Consider the following 23268-nt stretch of genomic DNA (forward strand, 5'->3'; position numbering starts at 1 on the left):
GTCGTTTGATCCGCGCCCCGACTCCCAGGCCACCCAAAGTAGGAACAGTCTACCCTGCCAGCTCAGGAAAGACTTCCAGGGAAGCCCAACTTTCCGGAGTCAGAGCAGGGCCAGGAATCAGATTCCAGTTCCCACAGACCCGCAGGGCAAGAGACATTTCCCAGACAGAGTCTCGGCTTCCTCCCCTCCCTCTCTGCCTTCCACCCTCATCCCCACCCCATAATGACGGTTCTCCTCCACCCTCCCAGAGCTGCTGAGAGAGAGAGTTGCAGTCCCGGTGAGGAAAGGAAGAAAATTTAGAAATGTTCAGCTGAGTGGTCCTGTGCAATCATAACAATAATTAGCTAATGCCTTTCATCCAGGTGCTGAGAGCTGCTTAACACGCACGCTAATTAATTGAGTCGCTCCAACACCCTGCTGAGATAATCCAGTTTTATACTTACTTACTTAGCACCTTTCCTCCCAGCTCTGCCATCTCTCATCCCCACCCCGCAGATGGAGAAACTGAGGTCTTCCCATTTTGCCCTTCCACCGCACATGCTAACAGGAAAGGCAGCCTTCTCTGTCACTTTCACTCTGCAGGGGAGGGCTAATTGGCAGCTGACACCTGCTCTTTGGATAGATAATTTCCTCCCAGCTCAAGGACTCACCCTGACCACTGCACCAGCCCCTCTGTGATTTAGCAGGGTCCTGCTGTAGAAAATGGTATTTGTTAAGCGCTTACTATGTGTTGGGCACTGTACTGAGCACTGGAGTGGATGCAAGCAAATCGGGTGGGACACAGTCCCTGTCCCACGTGGGGCTCGCAGACTCAATTCCCCCTTTACAGATGAGGTAACTGAGGCCCAGAGAAGTGAAGTGACTTGCCCACTGTCACACAGCAGACACGTGGTAACTGAGGTCCAGAGAAGCAAAGTGTCTTGCCCACTGACACGCAGCCGATAAGTGGCAGAGACAGGATTAGAACCCAGGAGCGGCATGCGTGGCTTAGTGGAAAGAGCACGGGCTGGGGAGTCGGAGGACATGGGTTCTAATCCCAGCTTCACCACTTGTCAGCTGTGTGACTTTGAGCGAGTCACTTCAGGACTCTGTGCCTCAGTTACCTCATCTGTAAAATGGGGATTGAGACTGTGAGCCCCAAGTGGGACAACCTGATTATCCTGTATCTACCCCAACACTTAGAACAGTGCTTGGTACACAGTAAGTACTCAACAAACACCATCTTCATTATTATGATGTCCTTCTGACTCCCAGGCCTGTGCTCTCACCACTTCACCATGCTGCTTCTTTCTTCTACTTTCCCGAGCGCTTAGTACAGTGCTCCGCACACAGTAAGCACTCAATAAGTACGACTGACTGAATGATATACTCTCCCGTATATGCGGTTTTAGTGCTCCACACACAGTAAGTACTCTCAGTGTAGGCAGTTGATTGAGTGTTATTATTAAGTGCCATTGAGTCATATCCGATTCATAGTGACTCCATGGATATACTTTCTCCAGCACATCCTGTCCTCTGCCAAAATCCACAACCTTTCTAATGGTTCTTCCGTTATCGTTGTTATGGTCTCTAACCATCTAGCTGCTGGTCTGCTTCTTCCATGTTTTCCCTGGACTTTTCCTAGCATTAGTGTCTTCTCCAGAAAATCAGTCCTGCTGATTATGTGTCCAAAATATGCTAATCTAAGTAAAGCCGTATGGCCTTCCAATGACCACTTTGATTTAATTTGCTTCCAAATCCATTTGTTTGTTTTTAGGGCAGTCCATGGTATCCACAAAAGCCTTCTCCGACACCACATTTCAAAAGAATCGATGTTCTTTCCATCCTGTTTTTTCACGATCATTCATTCACTTCATTCAATCGTACTTAGTGAGCGCTTATTGTGTGCAGAGAACTGTACTAAGCCCTTGAAAAGACAATTCAGCAACAAATAGAGACGCTTCCTACCCAACAACTAGCTTGCAGTCTAAAAGGGGGAAGACAGATGACCAAACAAAACAAACAGGCATCAATAGCATCAATATAAATAAATAGAATTATAGATATATACATATCATTAATCACAGCATGATTGGAGAAGCAGCATGGCTCAGTGGAAAGAGCACGGGCTGGGGAGTCAGAGGTCATGGGTTCGAATCCCAGCTGTGCCTCTTGTCAGCTGTGTGACTGTGGGCAACTCACTTCACTTCTCTGTGCCTCAGTGACTTCATCTGTAAAATGGGGATTAAGACTGGGAGTCTCACGTGGGAAAACTTGATTACCCTTTATCTCCCCCTGCAATTAGAACAGTGCTCTGCACCTAGTAAGCCCTTAACAAATACCAACATGAGTATTATTATTATTATGGTCTCTCTCTGTGGCCCAATTGTCCATCCCAAGCGCCGAGTCCAGTGCTCTGCACATAGTATGATGCCCCTGCATCTCCCCCAGCGCCTAGAACAGTGCTCTGCACATAATAAGCGCTTAACAAATACCAACATTATTATTATTATTATTGCTCGGTGCCTCAGTTCCCCTCATCTGTAAAATGGGGATGAAGACTGTGAGCCCCACGTGGGACAGCCTGATTCCCCTGTGGCTCCCCCAGCGCTTAGAACAGTGCTCGGCACAGAGTAAGCGCTTAACACACACCAACGTTTATTTTTTCTGGAATGAATGAGGGCCCCTTTAAGGCGTTTGCGCAAGGGGCGGCGTCTGGCGGGGGTAGATTGTCCCGACGGGGCCGCCGTAGGGGGGGCGGGGCCTAGAGGGAGGGGGGCGGGGCCGTGCGGCGGGGTCAAAGGTGACGGCGCCGACCACGTGTGCGGGTGACTCTGTCCTTCCCGCAGGAGCCGCCGCGGCGCCAGGGCTGTCGGTTTCTAGGCGCCCCCCTCCCCTCCCCCCGGAATCCGGGACCCCCCCCGGACATGGTCATCAAGACGGACGAGCTGCCGCCGGCCGCCCCCGCCGACACCCCCCGGGAGCCCGGCCCGCAGGGCGGGGGCAAGGGCCGCCTCGGCCCGCCCGGTAAGCCGGTCCTGGGGGCCGCTCACCCTCATCATCACGTTGCGATTTGGGAAGCCCTTACTAGCCCGCACTGCCCTAAGCGCTGGGGAGGGAGGTACGGGGGTCCCCGGGTCATTTCCCCCCCCCCCCCATATGGGGCTGGTCCTTTTCATCCCCCCCCCCTTTTCATTCATTCAACTCAGTTGCATCGATTGAGCGTTTAGGTGCAGAGCACTGTGCTGAGCGCCTGGAACGGAGCTCACTGATCCCAGCCCCCCTCCCCCCCCCCCCCCCGCCCCGAGCAGTCAAGGGCCTGGGCCCGTGTCACCCGGCTGACAGGTGGCCGGGATTCGAACCCGTGACCTCTGCCTCCCCAGCCCGGGCTCTTGGCGCTGAACCGTACTGGGACACCCCGGTTGGGGAGGGGGCGCGGGAGGGTTGGGGGGCTGTGCGGAGAGGGGTGGGGGAGGTCCCGGGGCTCCCACGGGCTGGCGCTCTAACGAGCGCCCCCGCCCCCAAGGTGAGGGGGATGGTGGGGGGCTTTGGGGGGAGGGGCTGGGAGGCTGGAGAGACGGGGAGGAATGGGGGGGGCGCTGGGCTGTCAGGCCGCCTCGCCCCGCCCCCTCCCTGAAGGTCACCTTCACCGCCCGCCACGGTCGGACCCTCCCCCCGGAGGCCGCCCCAGCCCCGGCCAGGAGCCCCCCGCCCAGCCCTCCCCCCTGACACCCTCCCGGGGTCCCCCCTCCCCAGCCAACCGCGGCAGGGTCCCCCCCCCCACCCTCCCCCACTCTCCCCTTCTCCAGGGTCCCGCCCCCTCCCGCTTTGCCGTTTAAAGTCAGCCCCCCCCCCCGTGACCCCTGACCCCGCGACCCCCGACCCGCACAGAAACCGCCTGCCCGCGCGGCCGCGACGGACCGCGGACACTGGTGGGGGACCGGGTGCTGGGCCCCGGCTGCTGCACCACGTGTGTACACGCGTGTGCTCGTGGGGGGGGGGGGGGGGCGGTGTGTCGGGCCCTCCCGCTGCAAGGGGCGAAGGTGGGCCGCCTGCCTGGGGGTGCTGGGGGCCCCGGCCCGGCTCCCCCTCGCGAGGGGGGGCCTCTCCGTGGACAGGTCAGACCCGGCTCTGCCATGTGCACGGATGTGTACACGCAAGGGGCCCTGTGGGGTATGCATCCCGTGCCCTTCGGAGAAGAGGAGTCGGGGGTGAACCCCCCCCCCCCCCCCGTCAGTGACTCCGGTCAAGGGTCAAAGCCCCAGAGGCAGAGGGATCTCCCACCCCTTTTTCCGTTTCTTTAACATCTTCAGCTGCCGGGAGGAACGCACCCTGCGCCTCTCCAAAGGCCTCCCCCGTCTTCTCCCCTCGATGGGCCCTAAGGTTTGATCTAAGACCCCCAGCGATCGATCACTCTCTGCCCCTAGAGAGCTGGACTCTCTAAGCTTGTCCCTTGGGCGGGGGGGGGGGGGTCCCTTTTCTAGAAGCAGGTGGTCAGTGCGTGTGTGCAATCGATCATATTTGTTGAGCACTGTATTGAGCACTTGGGAGAGTACAATCTAGCAGGGTTGGTAGACACATTCCCTGCCGAAAGCGAGCTTACCGTCAGGATCCCCTGCGGCCTGCTTTCACGTGCATCGTTCAGACCTGGCCTCTAGATGTGCGTTGTGCCCGCCTCCGTGGTGGCAGGCGTGGAACCCAGCGGGCTGGGGTGGGTCTGGGCCCTCACCCCCCGCAGCCCACCTGCCGAGCCCTAGCTGCGCCCACCCAGGCTCAAGGTGGCCGTCAGGTTCATCCCCTCTTGGGTGTCCAGGCCGTGGGGGAAGACGGGCCGCCCCAAGCTCACCTGAGTATCCCTCATCTGCCACCACTGGGGCAGCAGCCCTCTCGGCGCCTCTTGGGCCCGCCCCATACCGTAGGACTCTGAATTCCCGGGCGGTAGTCTCCCCCCCGCCACCCGACCCTCGCCTGGTTCTCCTGGAAGCCTGGGGGTGTTGGGTTCGGGGTGAAAGGAAAGGCCCCCCCGGCTTTCTCCACCACGGTCCGAGTTGCCGCCTGGCCGGCTGGGGAGAGAGTAGCCGGAGCAGGCCCTTGCCTCAGTCCTGACCGCACACGTGCATCCGCATCTCTGTGAGCGTGTGGTCTCTGAGTGTGGGCGGGACCCTCGATCTGGTGCTCCCCCACTCCCCCTCACCCCCACGCAGACCACTCTACCCGTTTCCACAAGGTGTTTGTGCCTGGATTTGATCATTAACCAGTTAAATTGCGAAAAGCGAGTTGGTGCCAAAGTTGTTGGTTGTTTTTTGAAAGGCGAAGTTCATCCTGGACTCTCCCTTGGGAGTTGGGTGGGGGGGTGGTTTGGGAGGGGTGTGCAGAGCCAGGTGGGGCCGGACCGGATACTTTCCCTTTTTTTCTGGGCCTCCCTTTCCCTCCCTCCCCCACAACCCGTCTTGCTTTCCTAGTACCCCTGGTCTTGTCTGGGTCCAGCACAGCGCTGGGGGGAGGAGGAGGAGGAGGAGGAGGAGGAGCTCTGCCTTCCCTCCCTGGCAGAGTTGCACAATCCATCCGGTGCATTATGGGAGAGCTGTCTCTCTTTTCCCTTTCCCATTTTGTCCTTGGGCCCCGGCTGCGGGCTCTGCCCCAGGAGGGAGTCCTGAGGACGGGGAGGCTGGCGGCCCGCCATTTCCTGGGCCTGGTCCTCGTGGGGGCCTGCCGGGTGCGGGGAGCGATGAGGAGAGGCGCTCTTAGTAGGCCGCCGTTTTAGAGTCTCCCGTTCTCCGCTCCGGGGTCGCCCGGATGGTGCTAAGGCAACTTTGCGGAAAAGGGTACGCGTGCGCCGACCCCCTCCCGAGGCCAGGCAGTCGGATCAGCCGGACGTTAACTCGCCCGTTCCCCACAGGGACCGAGCCGGGGGCCGACCGGGCCCCGCTAGGCCCGCCGGCCCCGGGCAGCGGGGTGGGGCGGTCCGGTGGACGGGGAGCCGGAGGTGGAGGGCCGAGCTGATGCCCGCGCCGCGTCCGTTGCCCGTAACCCTTGAGGTGGGGCACGGGGTCCGAGTCTTTCGGGTCGGATGAGACCGACGGTCCCCGCGTTTCTGCGAACAAGTGGCCGGAGTCTAGGGGGGCCTCATCTTACCCCAGTGAACCTGTCCGTTATGGTCAAGGCGGGAGGGAGCACTGGTGTTCGTGTCTTCCCCCGTCCCCCCCACCCAACCTCTCTGACTTTAGGGGATAGTGCTGGCTTAGGTCCTTTCAGCCACCCTATATGTCCGGTGTCTCAGCGCCACGGGGGAGGAGGTAGAGGGCCCGTGCTGCTTCTCCCTGGACCTGTAAGCTCTGAACTGTAAACTCGTGGTGGGCAGGGAACGTGTCTCATACATAGTTGTGTTGTATTCTCCCAAGAGCTTAGTGCCCAGCGCACAGTAAGCGCTCAGTAAATATGATTGAGACCATGGGCAGAGCTGGGACCCCCTAAAGCATCTTAGCCTCTGTGTGGGGTGGAGAGGCGAGGAGGTGAAATCCATCTTGGCAGGCAAGGTCGAGGGTCAGCGGGGCCGGGCCCACTGAGGCTGGGAGGGCTGAGTCGGCGGGGGAAGGGAATCTTCCTCTCTGGGGTTGAACCTGCTGGAAATCGGGCAAGTCCGGGTTAACTGCCCAGTGGGGCCATTGCCCGGCCCTCAGGCTAAGGTGCCCTGGTTAGGCTTGGCCAGCCGGGGAAGGTCGTTCTGGGTCGGGGGCAAAGGGGAGGGCTGGAGGCCGGTCCTCTATGCTCGCTGCCCTCCAGGATTTTATAGTCCAGGATTATGCACTTGAGATCCAGCTCCGCTCCTCGGAGCTGTGAAGGGGTGGGGATAAGGAATAATTAACTTTTTGGCCTCCCTGCCACCGAAGCACCAGCACATGTACACTTTAATCTGGGAGGTTAAATGGGGGAAAGCAGGCTGTGGATTCTTTTTCTCTGTCCTGCCCAAGAGGTTTAACCGTTCAGGGGCCTGGTGGAAGAGTCAAGCTAAGATCCGTGCGGAAAAAGGTCGAGTGGAGATCGGTGACCCTTCCGCCGTGGAGAGTTCTGGGGGCCTGGTCTCCTGGCGGCCACAGGGCAGGATCCAGGAACAGCCAAGATCCAGGAGCGGGACTCTATCCCGCCCAATATGGACTTTCTCATTTCCCTTGGGCGGGTAAAAAACAAAAAAACAAAAACGTTAGTCAAGAAAGCGGCTGTGCGTGTTTGCTCAGCTCAGGGTCAGGACGCTGCCCTTGATGGGGCCCTGGGGGTGTCCCTGAGGGAGACAGCCGGCTTAGGGGGTGGGTGGGTCAGTCTGGGGGGGGGAGGGGCGGCCCCCTGGGCTTTTTAGGGGAGAAGGATGAGACCAGGGAGTGTGTTGGTGGGGTGCAGGGCCCAAGTGCCTGGAAGGAGGGCAGCATCAGGGCCCCAGCGCCGGGCCCACCCCAGGGTCTCTGGTCCTCTGGTTGCCAAGTGCTGCCTGACCAGGCCCCTCCCTCTCATTAGGGCTGACCCCCAATGGGGGGTTCAAACTGAGGCCCGGTCTGGTGCTCGCCCTTGCATCCCTGGGCCTGAGAGAAATCGGGCAGCAGGAGAGAAGTCGTGACACCCGGAACCTGCCCGCTCCAAGTGGTGGTCATGGTGTGTGCTGCCCCCCCCCCCCCCCCAAGCGATACCCCGCTCCTGCTTCCGCCAGCCGGGCCGGGGAGCTGATGCCCGTCAGCATCCCTCTTCCTCCTCTCTGGCGTGGCCAGCCGGCATGGGGTCCCTGGGCTTGGGGACTCCAGTGCGGGGGTGGGGCGAGGCGGGACAGGGTGGCCCAGCAAGCCCTGGAGAGGGCGGGGGCGGGAGGAGGAGCAGAGATTAAGAGATGAGAGCATTAAAGAGAAGGGAAGATTGAGGCCTAATCTCTGTCCCTCTCTGCCAACTATCACGGTGGAGCCAGGTGGATTTTTTTCTTTAATGGTATTTAAGTACTTATTATAAGCAAGGCACTGTACTAAGCTCTGGGTAGATCCAAGGTCATGAAGTCGGTCATTAGTCCCTGTCCTACATGAGGGAGGTCAATTCCGATTTGACAGGGGGTAACTGAGGCACAGAGAAGTGAAGTGACTTGCCCAAGGTCGCACAGCAGACAAGTAACGGAACAAGGATTAGAACCCAGGTTCTTCTGACTCCCAGACCCGTATTATATCAGGAGCGTGGCCTGATAGGCTGAGCGAGATCTTGATTTGGATTTGGGAGTTTCGGGGCCCCACCTCCATAGCTAGCTGGTGTTGGGTGGGGCGGGAGGCAGTTAGGGGGTCAAACTCCCACCCCCCAAAATAGACAAGGGTGTTGGGGATGGGGAAGAAAAGTCTGGGTGTTGGGCCCCTTGAGTTCAGAGTGAGGCGTGGGCACCGAGGTTGCGGGGGTGGAACTGCCTGCCTCTGCTGCCCAGGGGAGGGTAGAGTTGGGGTCCGGCCTCCCTGTGGTTGGGGCGCCCGGACCCTTTGCAAAAGTACTTGCTGTATTTAAGTGTTCACCGTGTGCCAAACACCGGACGCAGTCCACATCCCAGGTGGGGTTCACGGTCTAAGGGGGAGGAGAATGGGGATTGAATCCCCTTTTGACAGATGAGGAAACTGAGACCAAGGGAAGTGAAGTGCCCAAGGTCACCCAGCAGGCCAGAGACGGTGCCTGGATTAGACCCGGGGCCTCGTGACTCCCGGGCCTGAGCTCTGTCCAGTAGGCCGTGGGGAAGGGGGGCGGAGGGCTGATCTGAGCGCCCGCGTGAGTAGGGCATTTGGTGGGACTCTGGGCTGGGGTGGTGCTGTGTGGTCGTTTCTGTGCCGGGGTGGTCAGGGGTGTGGAGGTGAGTTTTCATGCATTCTGTCCTCCGGGTTCACCCCCCCGGGCCCCAGGCTCCGGGGGCTGCTTTGTGCCTGGCTGTTTAGTATGGGCATCCGCGTGCCCGTTTGCCCGCCTGTGCCATAGCAACAGGCTGTTTGCTCATTCCGGGCAGTCCTGAGAGACTCCCACCGTCCCAACCCCCAGAGACCTCCGGACCGCTGGGCTCGCCTCCTCCCTGGGCCCGGGCGTCCTTCCCGCCGGCCCCAGCCCTCTGGGAGAAGTTCAGCTGCAGGAACTTTCTCTGTCCCTCAGGAAGAGGTGTCACATTTCTCGGCGGTGACCTGTGGTCGCCGCCTTGGCTGATTGAGCGGCCTGGGTCGGGACGGGAGTGGCCGGGCTCTGAAGGACACGGGTTTGGGGGGGAGAACGGCAAGAGGCGGGCGGAGGCCTGCCGTCGGTAGGGTCCGGAGGCCTGAGCTGGGGGGCTGCCAGCCAAGCCCACCTGGCTCGGATCTGTCGTCTCCTCGTCCCGCCCCCGTGCTCCCCTGCCCCTGCGCGGGGGTACTTTCGGAGGGAGGGGCCGGGGGCCTGACCGGCCAATCGCGCGGACGGTTCGAACCAGGCTCTCCCGGGCCCTCGGAGCGGGTCGCAGAGGGGGGACGTGAGTCGGGGCGAGCCAACCTTCTGGACCCGATCTCCTCCCCGCCGCCTGCCTTCGATGGCCTGGACCGGCGTGTTGGCCGCCTGCTGCTGCTGCCGGCAGCTGACCGAGACCCTTTTCCGAGTCCGGCCTCACGGCCCGGGCGCGGAGGACGAGGAGGAGAATGAGGAGGCCCCTCTCCTGCCCAAGCCTCCGGCGGCCGCCCCCCGCACCGGGCCCAGCGATGGCCCCTTCCCGGACCTGATCCCCAGCGGAGCGGTGGTGGCCGGCGGGGATCCGAGAACCATGGCACGGGGGGCGTGCGGCGGGAGCCGGGGCCCTGGGCCGCCCCCCGCAGAGTCGGCTCCTCGTCCTTCCGCCGTCCTTCTGGCTGACCTTGGGCTGGGGGTGGGGACAGGGAAGCCTGGCCAGCCCCAGCTGCCGGGGGGAGACGGGCGGAGTGGTGTGAAATCCGAAGCCAGCGAGTCCGGGGCCGAGCCAGGCGGGGAGGGCCGGCCATCCGGGGATCGGGGGTCTCCCCGCCCGGGCGCCGAGGCCGAGGTAGGGGGCCCGGCCCCTCCGCCGCCCCCTGCAGAGGTGAGCCCCAGAGCCCCGGTGACCAACACCCGGAGGACTGGTGGCCCGGCTGGTGGGGCCGGTCCTTCCCCGGAGACTCGATCTTGCTCCGGGCCATCCAGGTGCCCTGGGGGCCCCGGCCCCGCCCCTACCAAGCAGAGGAGGAGGAGGAGGAAGAGAAAGCAGCTCCCCAGTGGAGGTGGGTTAGGACTGGTGGGGGGGACCAGCCTGCCCGGCTCGTGGAGGAGAAGACGGTTGGGGAGGGGCGCGGAGCGAAGTGGCCCAGTCTGGCCTTGCAGAAGCCGGGACCTGAGGCCGGCTGGGGACAAGCTGTGAGCTCGCTGCAGGTTACCCCCCTTCTCACCCGCCTCCCACCCTGACCCAGGTCCCTGAGAAATTGGTGAAGCCCACCCCCGTATACAGACTTGGGTCCCCCTCAGTGCTGGCCCTGGCCCTGCAGCTGGCCACCTGCAGTCTCTTCCTCTGAGCCGTTGGGGTTCTCGGGGCCTGGCCCGGCTCCATCTTTGTTTAAAAGTGGGCGAGCAGCTGGCAGCTGAGACCTCACAGAGGGCAGCTCCAAGAACCCCCGCAGACCTCCGGGCAACAACTAGCTGGCCCAGGCTGGCACCGAGGACTGGGACTTGAGAGCTCAGGGGGGTCCCTTTGGTGCCCCCGCGCTCCCACTACCCAGCCTCTGGAGGGTCCCAGGGTGGCTCCAGGGAAAACCAGAGGGTAGAATTCTTGTCGGATCCTGCAGGTGATAGTCTTCCCCTCCTCGTGGGAGCTACAAAAAGGTCTGCTCGTTTAGGGGAAGGAAGATTCGGGGGTTGCGGGGGGGGGGGCAGCGTGTCGAGGGGAAGGGGCAGCTAGGCCCAGCTACCCCGGGGTGATCCTGAGGGTCCCGAGGCTAGTTGGGAAGTGTGCTTTCCAGTGATAGCTGCTCCTACTTCTGAGCGAAGAGTTTCTCAGAGGGGCCGGTGGGAGTCGCTGAGGCAAATTAACAGGGCAAGGTGCCCCACTCCCCTCCTACTCTGGGACCGCCCAGACCCTGCCAGGCTTTGGCCTCGGAGCGTCTCTCTGAATCCAGGGCCTCGTCTCCCTGGGCTCCTTGGCAGTACTCTTTCCCCGGAAAGTGGGGATTCCTTCTGTCTTCTCCTGTCCCCTTGGCCCCGTCTCAGCTCAGCGACTCCAGGGCTTTAAATCCTTCCCAGATAAGACTCCCGAAGCACAGAGATCATCTGGCTTCCCTGCCCCCAGCCTGTTGAGGCCCGGAGGGGAAGGCGGAAGAGGGCTCTCCTGAGCGGAGGTGTCTCGGAAACTCATTTCCCAGTCTCGTTTGGTATCGTCCACCCTACGGCCTTCTCGGCCTTAAGGGCCGATGGGAATTCATTGAGGTCCAACTGAAATCCCTCCCGCTGCGGCACTGGCACGGCCAAGCCAGAGGCTGCAGGGGAGGGGCTTTTCCCTTCCTCCGCTCCAGCTCCCCAGCGTGGGGGTCAGGCCCCCTCTCTCTCGCGCTCTGAGCCAGACGGGCAGGTTTTGTAGGGGGTGGGGGGTGGGGGGTGTGCGTCTGCAGCCTCGAGCCTTGCCGTGTTGCTGCCGGGGCCAAGGCAGGAAGGGAGGGAGGGAACCAGACACCAGCCCCTCCGGTGCAATCCCCACCCGAGCCGGTCGGATTACCGCCCCGCCCTGCCCCCCCCAGCCCCCTGCGTGGTTGGGGGCCCGAGCCCTGGATCCCGTCGGGACTCCCGAGGACTGGATCTCCAGTGCCTTGTGCCGTTTGGCTGCAGGGGGAGTGTGATCTCTCAGGGAGATTAGGGAGCCGGCTCCAACGCCCGTGTGCGCGCACTGGCAGCCCGGGCCGGGTTGGCGGCCTGTTTGACTTGGAGAAAGGCAGGGCCTGGCCTGTTGCGAGAGTCGGGTTTGTGGGAGGAGACACGGAAGCCCCGAGGTGGCAAGGTCGGTGTCTGTGCCGAGGCCGGGCGGTCTCGGGTGACACCCCGGGTCGTGGGGGCGGGGGCATTCGAGAGGGTGGGTGGGTCCGCCACTCTGGGTCTCTGGTGGCCTGGCTGGGGGGTCAGCAGGGGGTGAAGGACCGCCCTCCCCTCCCACCCCAAGGATGCCGAGGGTGACCCAGCTCCCCCCGGGCTCGGACAGAGAGACGGGCAATGGGGTGGCCACACGGAGGTGGGGCTGAGCCGCGGCACACTGGCACGTGGCTGTTCGCTCTTCCCGAGCCAGGACGCGCCTCCTTTGCACTGCCTCTCTGCTCTACCTCAGTGTCTCCGAGGGCCTGGCAGAGCCCCCGGGGGCCGGCGGGGACCTCTCTGAGAACCCTTGTGGGTGGGTGATGGGGGGGTAGGGGGAGAGCAGTATCTATCCATCCATCCTTGCCCAGAGCCTGAACGGGGCCCTTCCGGCCCTGGGTGACACTGGCCCGAAGGACCCAGAGGAGCCATGTGGTATTGGGTGGGGACGGTTAGGGCCTCACGGTTCCCTGTCCTGCATTTTACAGAGGAGGAAACTGAGGCCCAGAGAGGCTAAATGATTTGCTCACAGCCACCCGGCAGTCCAGTGGTGGACCTGGTGCTCAGACCCAGGTCTCCTGGCAGCCAGTCCCACACCCTTTCCAACGGACCGTGCCACTCCGCAGCGCGTCAGGACAGTGGCCGCCCTGGGGCCTTCCCATCCGTAGAGCTTGCTTCCTTGGTGGGGGGCCTTCAGAGGATTGGAGGTCGGGGGGCCGGTCTTCTGCCTCCAACGGACTCTCCCCTTTGCCAGGGCAGGGCAGGCTCACGGAACATCCCGTGGGGTGGGGGTGCTCGCACAATCTCGGGCCCTGGGCCTCAACGGCCCCCTAACCTCCCCTCTCCCCTCCCCTGGCCGCCGGGCAGAGCTCCTGCCGGTCATGGCGCTGGTGAATGGGGGCGGCGAGAACGGGAAAGAGGAGGAGCCGCGGGAGAACGGGCACGTCGAGGAGGAGGAGGACGGGGAGCCGGGCGACGAGCAGGAGGTCATCGTCATCCAGGACACGGGCTTCACCGTCAAGATCTTCGCGCCGGGGACCGAGCCTTTTTCTCTACAGGTGCGGAGGGGCAACGGGAGGAGGAGGGCGGCTGGCCTGTGGCGGAGAGGAGAGCCAGGGTGGAGTCGGGCGGCAGTCGCGGGCCGAGGGGGCGTCCCTGGGCCGAGCCCAAGCCGCCGCACCACCGCTGAGGAGAGGCCCTCGGCGGGAGGCCTGGCCCCGGCTGAATCAACCCAACCTGCCCGGGCCTGCAGAGTGGCTTCTCGTGGGGGGGACCGGGCCTAACCCCCGAGGGTGACGGCGGCCCCGGGGCGAGGTCTAGCTAGACCCCCTGCCCCAGGCCAACCCGGCCCCTCAACTCATAGACAAGGGCAAGCTGCTCCTGCTCATCCTCCTTCCGTCCCCGAGGAGGAGGGACCTTGGGGTCAGAGGCTCCGGGACCAGATGGGAGCGGGCAGAGGGGGCCCCCAGGCCGGACCCTGATTGTTGGCCCTGTCGGCTGCAGGTCTCTCCGCAGGAGATGGTGCAGGAGATCCACCAGGTGCTCATGGACCGCGAAGACACATGCCATCGCACCTGCTTCTCCCTGCAGCTGGACGGCAACATCCTAGACAACTTCGCTGAGCTCAAGACCATCGAGGGGCTGCAGGAGGGGGCCTCGCTCCGAGTGGTGGAAGGCAAGCCCCTCCCCCTCGTCCCACCCTGTCGGGAGCCGGGTCAGAGGGTGGGCGGCCTGACGCGCCGCCGCAGGGGTGGCAGAAGGGCACGGGACCCCGGTCGCCCCGGGGCCTCGCGGGTCTCTGGGCGGCGAGGGAGATTCTGGGATCGCTCCCTCTTCGCCGTGTCCCCGGCCTCCCCGCGCCCCACCCGTCAGCCCTCTTCCGGCTCTCCCCCTCCCCCAGAGCCCTACACGGTCCGCGAGGCCCGGATCCACGTGCGCCACATCCGGGACCTGTTGAAGAGCCTGGATCCCTCCGACGCCTTCAACGGCCTGGACTGCAACTCGCTGTCCTTTCTGAGCGTCTTCACCGACGGCGACCTTGGCGGTACGGGCCGGGGGAGCGGCGGCGGCGGGACCCTCTGGGAGTCGGGGAGGGAGGGCTTCCCCTGCCCGCTGTGGCCCCGGGTGGGCGGCGGCGGGGCGCTGAGGGCGGCCTCTGCCCCCGCAGACAGCGGCAAGCGGAAGAAGAAGGCCGGGGAGCTGGAGCAGATCGACTGCACGCCCCCCGAGCACATCCTGCCCGGGAGCAAGGAGCGGCCGCTGTGCGCCCTGCAGCCGCAGAACCGCGACTGGAAGGTGGGGCGGCCCCGGGGACCGGGTCCGGCACCAACCCCCGGTGGGCGGGGATTTAGTGGGGAGGGCGAGCGCCTCGTCCGGCCGCCCCTGATGCCCGTGCCCCCCGCCCCCCAGCCCCTGCAGTGCCTCAAGGTGCTCACCATGAGCGGCTGGAACCCACCCCCCGGCAACCGCAAGATGCACGGAGACCTGGTCTACCTGTACGTGGTCACGGCCGAGGACCGCCATGTCAGCATCACCGCCTCCACCCGCGGCTTCTACCTAAACCAGTGAGTGAGGGGCTCCTCGGACGGACTCTGGGCTCACGCCACGGGGGCGGGCGGGGTGGGCCGGGGAGGTGAACGCGCCACGTCCCCCCCCCGCAGGTCCACGGCGTACAGTTTCAACCCCAAGCCTGCCAGCCCCCGTTTCCTCAGCCACTCCTTGGTGGAGCTCCTCAACCAGATCAGCCCGGCCTTCAAAAAAAACTTTGCTGCCTTGCAGAAGAAAAGGTACGGCGGGGGGCCTCCCCCACGCCTGCCCCTGGGTGCGAGGCGCCCAAGGCCATGATCTTGCAGCAGCCCCCGCTGAAGGGTTTGGCCCCCGAGTGGGCGGGCGCACCCAGCGTCCGGGCCCTGGGGAGGGGCCAGGACTTAGCATTGAGACTCCTTCAGTTCTCTCCGTGGGGAGGCGGTGGGAGCTGGGACCCCCGACCAGCTGGAGAAAATGAGCCTCACGAGTAGAGCCTGGAGTTGGAAACTGGCCATCTCCCAGCTGGGCTGGGGGATGCTGGGAGCCCCGGGCTCGGTGAAGGGCCAAGGGGGCGAGGAGGGTCTTCGTGCCCTGGGGCTGATGTCTGTGCCCCCTGCCCCGCCCAACTCTGACTGCAGGGTCCAGCGCCACCCCTTCGAGAGGATCGCCACCCCATTCCAGGTGTACAGCTGGACGGCGCCCCAGGCCGAGCACGCCATGGACTGCGTGCGGGCCGAAGACGCCTACACCTCGCGGCTGGGCTACGAGGAGCACATCCCTGGACAGGTGCCCGCCTGCCCACCCTCCTCGCCCCCTGCCCCGTGGGGTCGGCACCTAGGCGTTCCCAAGGGAGTGGCTGTGGGGGTTTGGGTGGAGCAGTGTCTGCCCTCCCCATTTCCCCGGCGTGGAGCCCTGGCAGAGTCGTGGCGTCGCCCCTCCGAAAACCCGGCGAGGCCAAGGTGGGGTGCAGGCCCCACCCTGCAGAGCGATGGCCCCCTGACCCTCACCCTCCCACCTCCCCTCCCCTCCCCACCAGACGCGGGATTGGAACGAGGAGCTGCAGACAACACGAGAGCTGCCCCGGAAGAACCTGCCCGAGCGGCTGCTGAGGGAACGAGCCATCTTCAAGGTACGGGGGAGCTGGGGGGATGGAGGTGGGCGGCTGGCGCCGGATGCCCCCACACCGCCTCTCGGCACCTCAGCCCGCAGACTGACCAGCAGCGTCCCCCCCGGGGGCCTCCCTCCCTGAGCCGAGCCCCCGCCCCCTCCAGGTACACAGTGACTTCACGGCGGCGGCCACCCGGGGGGCCATGGCGGTGATCGACGGGAACGTGATGGCCATCAACCCCAGCGAGGAGACCAAGATGCAGATGTTCATCTGGAACAACATCTTCTTCAGCCTGGGCTTCGACGTGCGCGACCACTACAAGGACTTCGGGGGCGACGCGGCCGCCTACGCCGCCCCCAGCCACGACCTGAACGGCGTGCGCACCTACAACGCCGTGGACGTGGAGGGCCTGTACACGCTGGGCACCGTGGTGGTGGACTACCGCGGCTACCGCGTCACGGCCCAGTCCATCATCCCGGGCATCCTGGAGCGGGAGCAGGAGCAGAGCGTCGTCTACGGCTCGGTCGACTTCGGCAAGACGGTGGTGTCGCACCCGCGCTACCTGGAGCTGCTGGAGAAGACGGGGCGGCCGCTGAAGGTGCAGCGACACCGCGTGCTCAACGAGCACGACCAGGAAGTGGAGCTGTGCTCCTCGGTCGAGTGCAAGGGCATCGTGGGGAACGACGGGCGCCACTACATCCTGGACCTGCTGCGCACCTTCCCGCCCGACCTCAACTTCCTGCCCGGGGCCGGCGAGGACCTGCCCGAGGAGTGCCGTCGCCTCGGCTTCCCGCGGCCCCACCGCCACAAGCTCTGCTGCCTCCGCCAGGAGCTGGTCGACGCTTTCGTGGAGCACAGGTTGGGGAAGGGACCGGCGGCGGTGGGTGAGGGCGGGAGGCGGGCGGGGGTTGGCTGACCCGAAGTTGCTTTTCCTTCTCCCCGCCGCTCTGGCCCCGAGGCACCGGGGCTTGGCCGAGCACCGGGGGAAGTGGAGGTCAGCTGGCCGGTTCTCCCTGTGAGTCCCGCGGACCTGGGCCACGTGGGGCCCCAGTCGCGGTGGAGAACCTTCAGGAGGGTTGACTTGGCTGCAGAACGTGTGTTGGTGTGTACGCACGCACACACGCTGCCCAGCTGGACCGAGCCGGCCGGCGTCTCCCCGGTCCCCAGGTACCTCCTGTTCATGAAGCTGGCGGCCCTGCAGCTGATGCAGCAGAAGACGGGCAAGGCGGAGAGCGTCCCCCCACTGGAGAACGGCACCCCCTCCTTGACCTCGGGGGCCGAGCCCAAGGCCGGCGAGCGGTCCGGGTCCGGGCAGGCCGACGAGGGCGGGAGCGGCCTGGCCCAGGTCAAGGAGCTGGCCGAGTCCGTCGCCTCCGAGGGCACAGGTGGGTCAGGGGTGGAGGGACTCCAGTTGGGTGGGCCTGGGAGGCCGTGAGGGCGCGGGCCCGCTACCTGGGCTCCAGGTTCCTCTTGCGACCCTGCCGTCTTCCTCCCTGGGCGAGCGACTCGCTCGGTGGCTCGAGTGGGGAACGCCACCAGCCAGGGTTTGAGGGAACTGACGCCCTCGACTCGCGGTGGGGTTGCCGTAGCGTAGACCGCTCTGTTCCCAGAGGAGTGAGTGGTTACCCTCTGGTGGACCCCTAAGAGGTGGGCGGCGGAACAGAATGCCTGCCAGGCAGCGGGCCCAGGGCTCTTGCCCACCGTCCTAGAGTGTTTCACTACATGCGCGTTGCCCACACAGTGGATCCCAAGAGCCGAGAGGTGATCCAGAACGCCTGCAAGGCCGTGGGCTCGGTGAGCAGCACCTCCTTCGACATCCGCTTCAACCCGGACATCTTCTCGCCAGGTGCAGGCTGGGAGAGGGCCCGGGTACTGGCACGAGTTGGCGGTGGGGGCCCCGGGGTCTGTCCTTCCTTCCCCGGGTCAGCGGAGGGACCGGGTACATTTTCCCCCCAACCCTTCTCCCCGCAAACAGGGGTCCGCTTCCCTGACTCCAGCCGGGAAGAAGTACAGGACCAGAAGCAGCTGCTGAAGGATGCGGCGGCCTTCCTGCTGTCCTGCCAGATCCCCGGCTTGGTGAGGGGACGGAGCGGCAACTGGACCCTGGCGGGGGGCGGGGGGGCAGGTGGACGGACCAGAAGCGGCTGCTGCGGGACACGGTGGCCTTCCTGCTCTGTCCCCGGCCTGATGGGGGGTCAAGGAGACTGGGGGGCCTGTGCCCACACTGAGTCCGGGTTGCCCCCCACCCCCAGGTGAAGGACTGCGTGGAACATGTGGTTTTGCCCATGGACGGGGCCACCCTGGCACAGGTTATGCACCAACGTGGCATCAACATGCGCTACTTGGGGAAGGTGGTGGACTGCGTGATGAAGAGCCCAGCCCGCCCCCAGTTGGACCATGTTTATGTGAGGACCTCGGTCTCCTCTTCGCGGCCCCCGTCCCAACGGCCTCCCACGGCAATCTGGGCCGGTTGGGTCCACGCCCCCCCGACTGGGGCCGGGGCCCCAGGGAGTGAGGGTCTCCTTGCCCCGGCGTCGACCGCTGCGCTCGATCCCTGGGGACGGTGGCTGGCGGAGCAGGAACCGTGCCATCGCTGATAGGGGTGGGCGCGGCCTCCTCTCCTTCCTTAGAAAATCGGCATCAGCGAACTCATCACGCGCTCAGCTAAGCACATCTTCAAGACTTACCTGCAGGTACGGCCCAGCCTCAGTACCCGTGTCTGGCTCCCTCCTCCCTCTGGCCCGGTCTCTGGGCCCCGGCTGAGTTGGGGGGGCCCCGCCGGGTAAGCTGTGCCCGGGAGGGCCAGGGAAGCTGTCCCCGAGGGGCCGGGGCGCTTCTCTGCGTCTTCAGGAGGAACCCACGGTGCCGCCTTGTTGTCCCCTCCCTCCCTCCCCCCACCTCAGGGCGTGGAGTTGTCGGGCCTGTCTGCGGCCATCAGCCACTTCCTCAACTGCTTCCTCAGCTCCTTTCCCAACCCCGTCGCCCACCTTCCAGCCGACGAGCTGGTCTCCAAGAAGAAAAGCAGGAAGAGGAAGTCGCGGACCCCCGGCGGGGCCGACAGCACGGCCTGGGCCACCGTGACGCCCCAGGAGCTCTGGAAAAACATTGGCCAAGAGGCCCGGGACTACTTTGACTTTGCCCTGGAATGGTGAGGGAGATGACCGCTGACCACCCCCCCCCCCAACAGCCACCAATTGGGGAGGGGTGGGTGGGAAGGCCGAACTGGAAAGTCCAAGATCCCCCTGCCTAACGGAGATGTGGCCACGGGGCTGGCTCTGGGAAGGGTTCCGGCAAGGGTCTGTGCGGGGGCTGAAGGTGTCTGGTTTTTCCCAGCGAGAGTGTCGACCAGGCGGTGGAAGGGTACGGCCTGCAGAAGATCACCCTCCTTCGCGAGATCTCCCTGAAGACTGGAATCCAGGTGAGGGCCCCCGCTCTCTCGCGGCCCCTGCCATCCCCACGGTCCCCCCGGCCTGATCCGTGCCGAGGCTGGGGGCGGGGCGGGGCGGGTGTGAGGTGGCCGCTCATCGGGCCCCGCCCCCGCAGATCTTGCTGAAGGAGTACAGCTTTGACAGTCGGCACAAACCGGCCTTCACGGAGGAGGACATCCTCAACATCTTCCCCGTGGTCAAGCACGTCAACCCCAAGGCCTCGGACGCCTTCCACTTCTTCCAGAGCGGCCAGGCCAAAGTGCAGCAAGGTACGGCGGCCGGCCGACCTGGGGACCGGAGGGAGGTCCCGGGGCCGGGGCGGCACGGTGGCGTCTCCCCCGTGCCCGACGTCCCGTTCCCCGCCCCGGCAGGGTTCCTGAAGGAGGGCTGCGAGCTCATCAGCGAGGCCCTGAACCTGTTCAACAACGTGTACGGCGCCATGCACGTGGAGATCTGCGGCTGCCTGCGCCTGCTGGCCCGCCTCAACTACATCATGGGTGACTACTCGGAGGTGCGGGCTACTCGTGTGCCTGCGTGTCCTTCCTCACCGGCCCCTGCTCTCTGCCCTCGTGGGGCTGAGTTGGCTCTAGGCCACGGAAGAGGAGGAGGAGGGAGAGAGGGCGGGGAGGGCATCCCCCCCCCAACAAGGTTGCGGTCCCTGCCGGGACCCGTCGACGTGAAGCCAGGTTTGGAGCGTGAGTGGTGGCCAGAGCGGCAAGCCCACCTGCTCCGTTCCCTTCTTCCTCCCCGCGCCCCGTCCAGGCCTTGAGTAACCAGCAGAAAGCCGTGCTCATGAGCGAGCGTGTATTGGGCATCGAGCACCCGAACACCATCCAGGAGTATGTGAGTGACGGCGGGGCGGGCACAGGAGGGGTTGGCGGGGTGTTGCGGCTGGAGGCGTGAGTGTCGCCCGGCGCTCACCTGTGCACGTCCCGGCCCCACCCCGCCGCCCATGCAGATGCACCTGGCGCTGTACTGCTTTGCGAGCAGCCAGCTGTCCACGGCCCTGAACCTGCTGTATCGCGCCCGCTACCTCCTGCTGCTGGTGTGTGGGGAAGACCACCCCGAGATGGCCCTCCTGGACGTGAGTCCCGACCACCTCCTCCTCTCCCCGCTCTGGGCCCGCGGTCCCACGGGAACCTTAACCCTCCTGCCAGGCCAGGGCGAGTTGGCATGGGACGGAGGAGAGATGCCAGGGGCCGGGGCTTCCCCTACCATCCCCGAGGCAAACCGCGAGGAGCGCAGCCGGTATTCACCGAGGCATTCACCCAGACACCCGCAAGAAGCAGCGAGAGGGTCCTGGGAGCGGGGATACGTGCCGCACTAGTCTGAGTCCACCACCCCCGGTGAACCCCCCGACGTGTGCATTCCTGCTCCCCAGAACAACATCGGGCTGGTGCTGCACGGGGTGATGGAGTACGAGCTGGCGCTGCGCTTCCTGGAGAACGCCCTGGCCATCAACACCAAGTACCACGGGGCCAGGTCCCTCAAGGCAGCGCTCAGGTCAGCACGGGCCCCGGGCGGATCCCGACTGAGCGCGCCCCATTCGCGGTGCCGGTAGGGGGGACGGGACGATGCTGAAAGGTTTTCACCCGGCCTCTTCCACAGCCACCACTTGGTTGCCCGAGTGTACGAGAGCAAAGCGGAGTTCCGGTCAGCCCTGCAGCACGAGAAGGAGGGGTACACCATCTACAAGAACCACGTGAGCCATCTACAACCCCACCCCCGGGGCTCCAGCTCGGACGCTAACCCTGGGAGGGGGGAGGGTCCCGGCCCCCTCTCATCCCGGGCCGGGGAAACCTGACCGGTCGGTGGGGGGGCGTCTGGCCCGCAGCTGGGGGAGCAGCACGAGAAGACCAAGGAGAGCTCGGAGTACCTGAGGTGTCTGACGCAGCAGGCGGTGGCTCTGCAGCGCACCATGAACGACATCTACAAGAACGGCTCCAACGCCAACATCGTGCCCCTCAAGGTGAGGCAGGGGGGCGGGCCGTAGGGGGCCGGGCGGGGACTCGGGGGGCGCCGGGTTGTCTGATGGGGCCGGCTCCCGCCGCCGTCCAGTTCACAGCCCCCAGTATGGCCAGCGTCCTGGAGCAGCTCAACATCATCAACGGGATCCTCTTCATTCCGCTCAGGTGAGGGGCCCGGAGGCAGGGTGGGCCTCGGCCGGGGGCGGGGGCGGGACCCCGGCCTCGGCGCCCACCCCCCGACTCCTCCCCGCCTCCCCCTCCCCAGCCCGAAAGACCTGGAGAACCTGAAGGCCGAGGTGGTGCGGCGACAGCAGCTCCAGGACCCCGACAAGCCCGGCGAGCCGTTCCCTCTCCCGCTCCCCTCGGCGCCCGGCCAGGAGCCCTCCGCCCCCACCTCAGCATGAAGCGGCCCCGGGGTGGGGAGAGACCCTCATCCCATCCGTCCCCTACCTCGGGGGAACCAAAAAGCCGCCGCCACCCCTGCCCCTCCGCCCCGCCTCTCCCCCGACGATGCCGGCGCGACGAATGCCCCCGCGTGGAGACCTGTCGGACCCGTGAAGTTGAGACGCGGGAGGGAGGGGCGGGCCCAGTGCACCCCCTCCCCGGCCCCGCGCGCCGAGTGTGTGCCCGTGCTCCCGCCTGGAATCTGTACATAGACCACCCCCCGCCGCCCCCAATGGACCGGGTGAGCCGAGTGCATTACTCAGGTCATTTCAAAGTTTCACGTTGAGGACGCGCTGCTTTCACCGGCTCCCCCGCCACCCCTCGGTCTGGGCCCCGACGTGCACCCCGACTCCTGCCGGCCCAGAGCCCGGAGGTGGGTGCGGGGATGCGCGGCTCTTGGGACCGTGGGAGAGGAGCCTCTGCACCTCTCGGTGAGAGGGGAGGGCCGGGCCTCAATGGATCCCACTGTCCTGCCCCTGTTCTTAGGGGGTGAGGAGAAGCCCCGGGCCCATCCGTCCCCGAGTCCATCCGTCCGTCCACTGGGTCTCCCCTGCCGCCGGGGCCGGGCCCACCGCTCCCTACCGTCCACAAACACGCACAGTCCCCGCTGACCTCCGGGCGGGATGCTTCCTCCAGCTCGGCCCGAGCGAGCGCGCCAACTCATGCCCGGTGGGGGAGGGGGCCGTCTGCCCCAAGGGACCTAGGACTGAAGCGCGAGTCTGGAGAAACCACATTCAAGGAAAAAAAAAAACCACTTTAAAGAACATCTGAAATCACTGTTAGTTTTGCGTTTCCCCCTTGGAATGCTTACGTCTTGACTTAATACCTTCCCCCCACTCCTGGGTGGGCGGGCGGGGGATGGGACATGTGCCCCTGAGCCCCTTACCCCCTCACCTTTGCCTTGGGGAAGGGGGAGAGGAGCCCCTCCAGCTGCTGACCCTGGGCGAGGGGGTGCTCGTGTGTCTTCACAGGGGGTGGGTGGGCCGCGACCACTCCCGCAACCTTGCTTTAAAGCCACGAGTGCGTGTGAGTGAGTGCGCGTCAGTGCGTGTACCCGTGTGAGCAGGGCATGGGCGGCCTGCCTTGTTTTTAGCCATCACGTCTGCGGCACACTGGAATAAAGGGAGTTTTTAAAGCCTGCCGGCCCCAGTGTCCAGCTGTGGCGGGGGCAGAGGACGGGATGAACTGGTCCCGCGCCTGGGGCCCGGCCTGTCCCGGGTCTCACCGACCTCTTCTTGGCCATGGGGCCTCGGCCTGGTTGGTCTTGCACCTGCCAGCTGGCCCTGCTGATAGGAGAAGGGGGGGTGTTGGCACTGTTCCTCTGCCTGCATCCGTTCCGTAGTGGCCTGTCCCTAGTGTCCCACCCTCTACCCCTTCCCCACCCCCCGGGGTTGGCCTGTGGGTGGGCTGTTCCCCTGATAAGAGGGAACAGGCCGCACCCCATTGTGCATCCCCAGCTGCCTTGTCTTTACTGGCTCAGCCAGAGGGTTCGAGAAGCAACCCTGGGCTTGGTTTGGAGGGGAGGGAGTCCACCGAGCCCTAGCGGACTAGTAGACTCAACTAGACTCCACCAAGCCTTTAGCACTGTGTGGGCTCCCAGGAACCCCTTAACAAATGTCCCCCATTGCTCCACTCATGCTAAGTAGCTCTGAGTGAGCAAGATAAGGCTGGGTCTCTAAACACTGGGGCTCCACCAGGACCGGGATGAGGTGGGGCTGCAGCTGCCCCTTGCACCTTT

The 23268-nt window shown here is 64.8% G+C and overlaps 1 protein-coding gene across 3 annotated transcripts; it reads left to right on the forward strand.

Annotated features, from left to right (window-relative positions):
* Nucleotides 1–2891: 2891 nt before the first annotated feature.
* On the forward strand, nt 2892–22668 carry CLUH (clustered mitochondria homolog). Of its 3 annotated transcripts, none has more exons than XM_029081987.1 (26): nt 2892–3006; nt 12925–13115; nt 13561–13732; nt 13958–14101; nt 14225–14352; nt 14467–14621; nt 14718–14843; nt 15222–15369; nt 15620–15712; nt 15855–16549; nt 16859–17076; nt 17433–17537; nt 17667–17767; nt 17944–18096; nt 18322–18384; nt 18595–18839; nt 19025–19109; nt 19235–19388; nt 19491–19630; nt 19882–19962; nt 20078–20203; nt 20501–20622; nt 20728–20821; nt 20954–21088; nt 21178–21251; nt 21352–22668. In XM_029081987.1, exons 1-26 carry the CDS (start codon nt 2907–2909, stop codon nt 21488–21490), a joined length of 3987 nt encoding a protein of 1328 aa, XP_028937820.1. In that variant the 5' UTR covers nt 2892–2906; the 3' UTR covers nt 21491–22668. The 3 variants fall into 3 exon arrangements, with proteins under 3 accessions (XP_028937820.1, XP_028937821.1, XP_028937823.2); XM_029081988.2 differs by lacking the exon at nt 2892–3006 and adding an exon at nt 5654–5804; XM_029081990.2 differs by lacking the exon at nt 2892–3006 and adding an exon at nt 9471–10229.
* Nucleotides 22669–23268: the final 600 nt, after the last annotated feature.

This window comes from Ornithorhynchus anatinus, chromosome 17 (genome assembly GCF_004115215.2).
Source record: "Ornithorhynchus anatinus isolate Pmale09 chromosome 17, mOrnAna1.pri.v4, whole genome shotgun sequence".
Lineage (NCBI taxonomy): Eukaryota > Metazoa > Chordata > Mammalia > Monotremata > Ornithorhynchidae > Ornithorhynchus > Ornithorhynchus anatinus.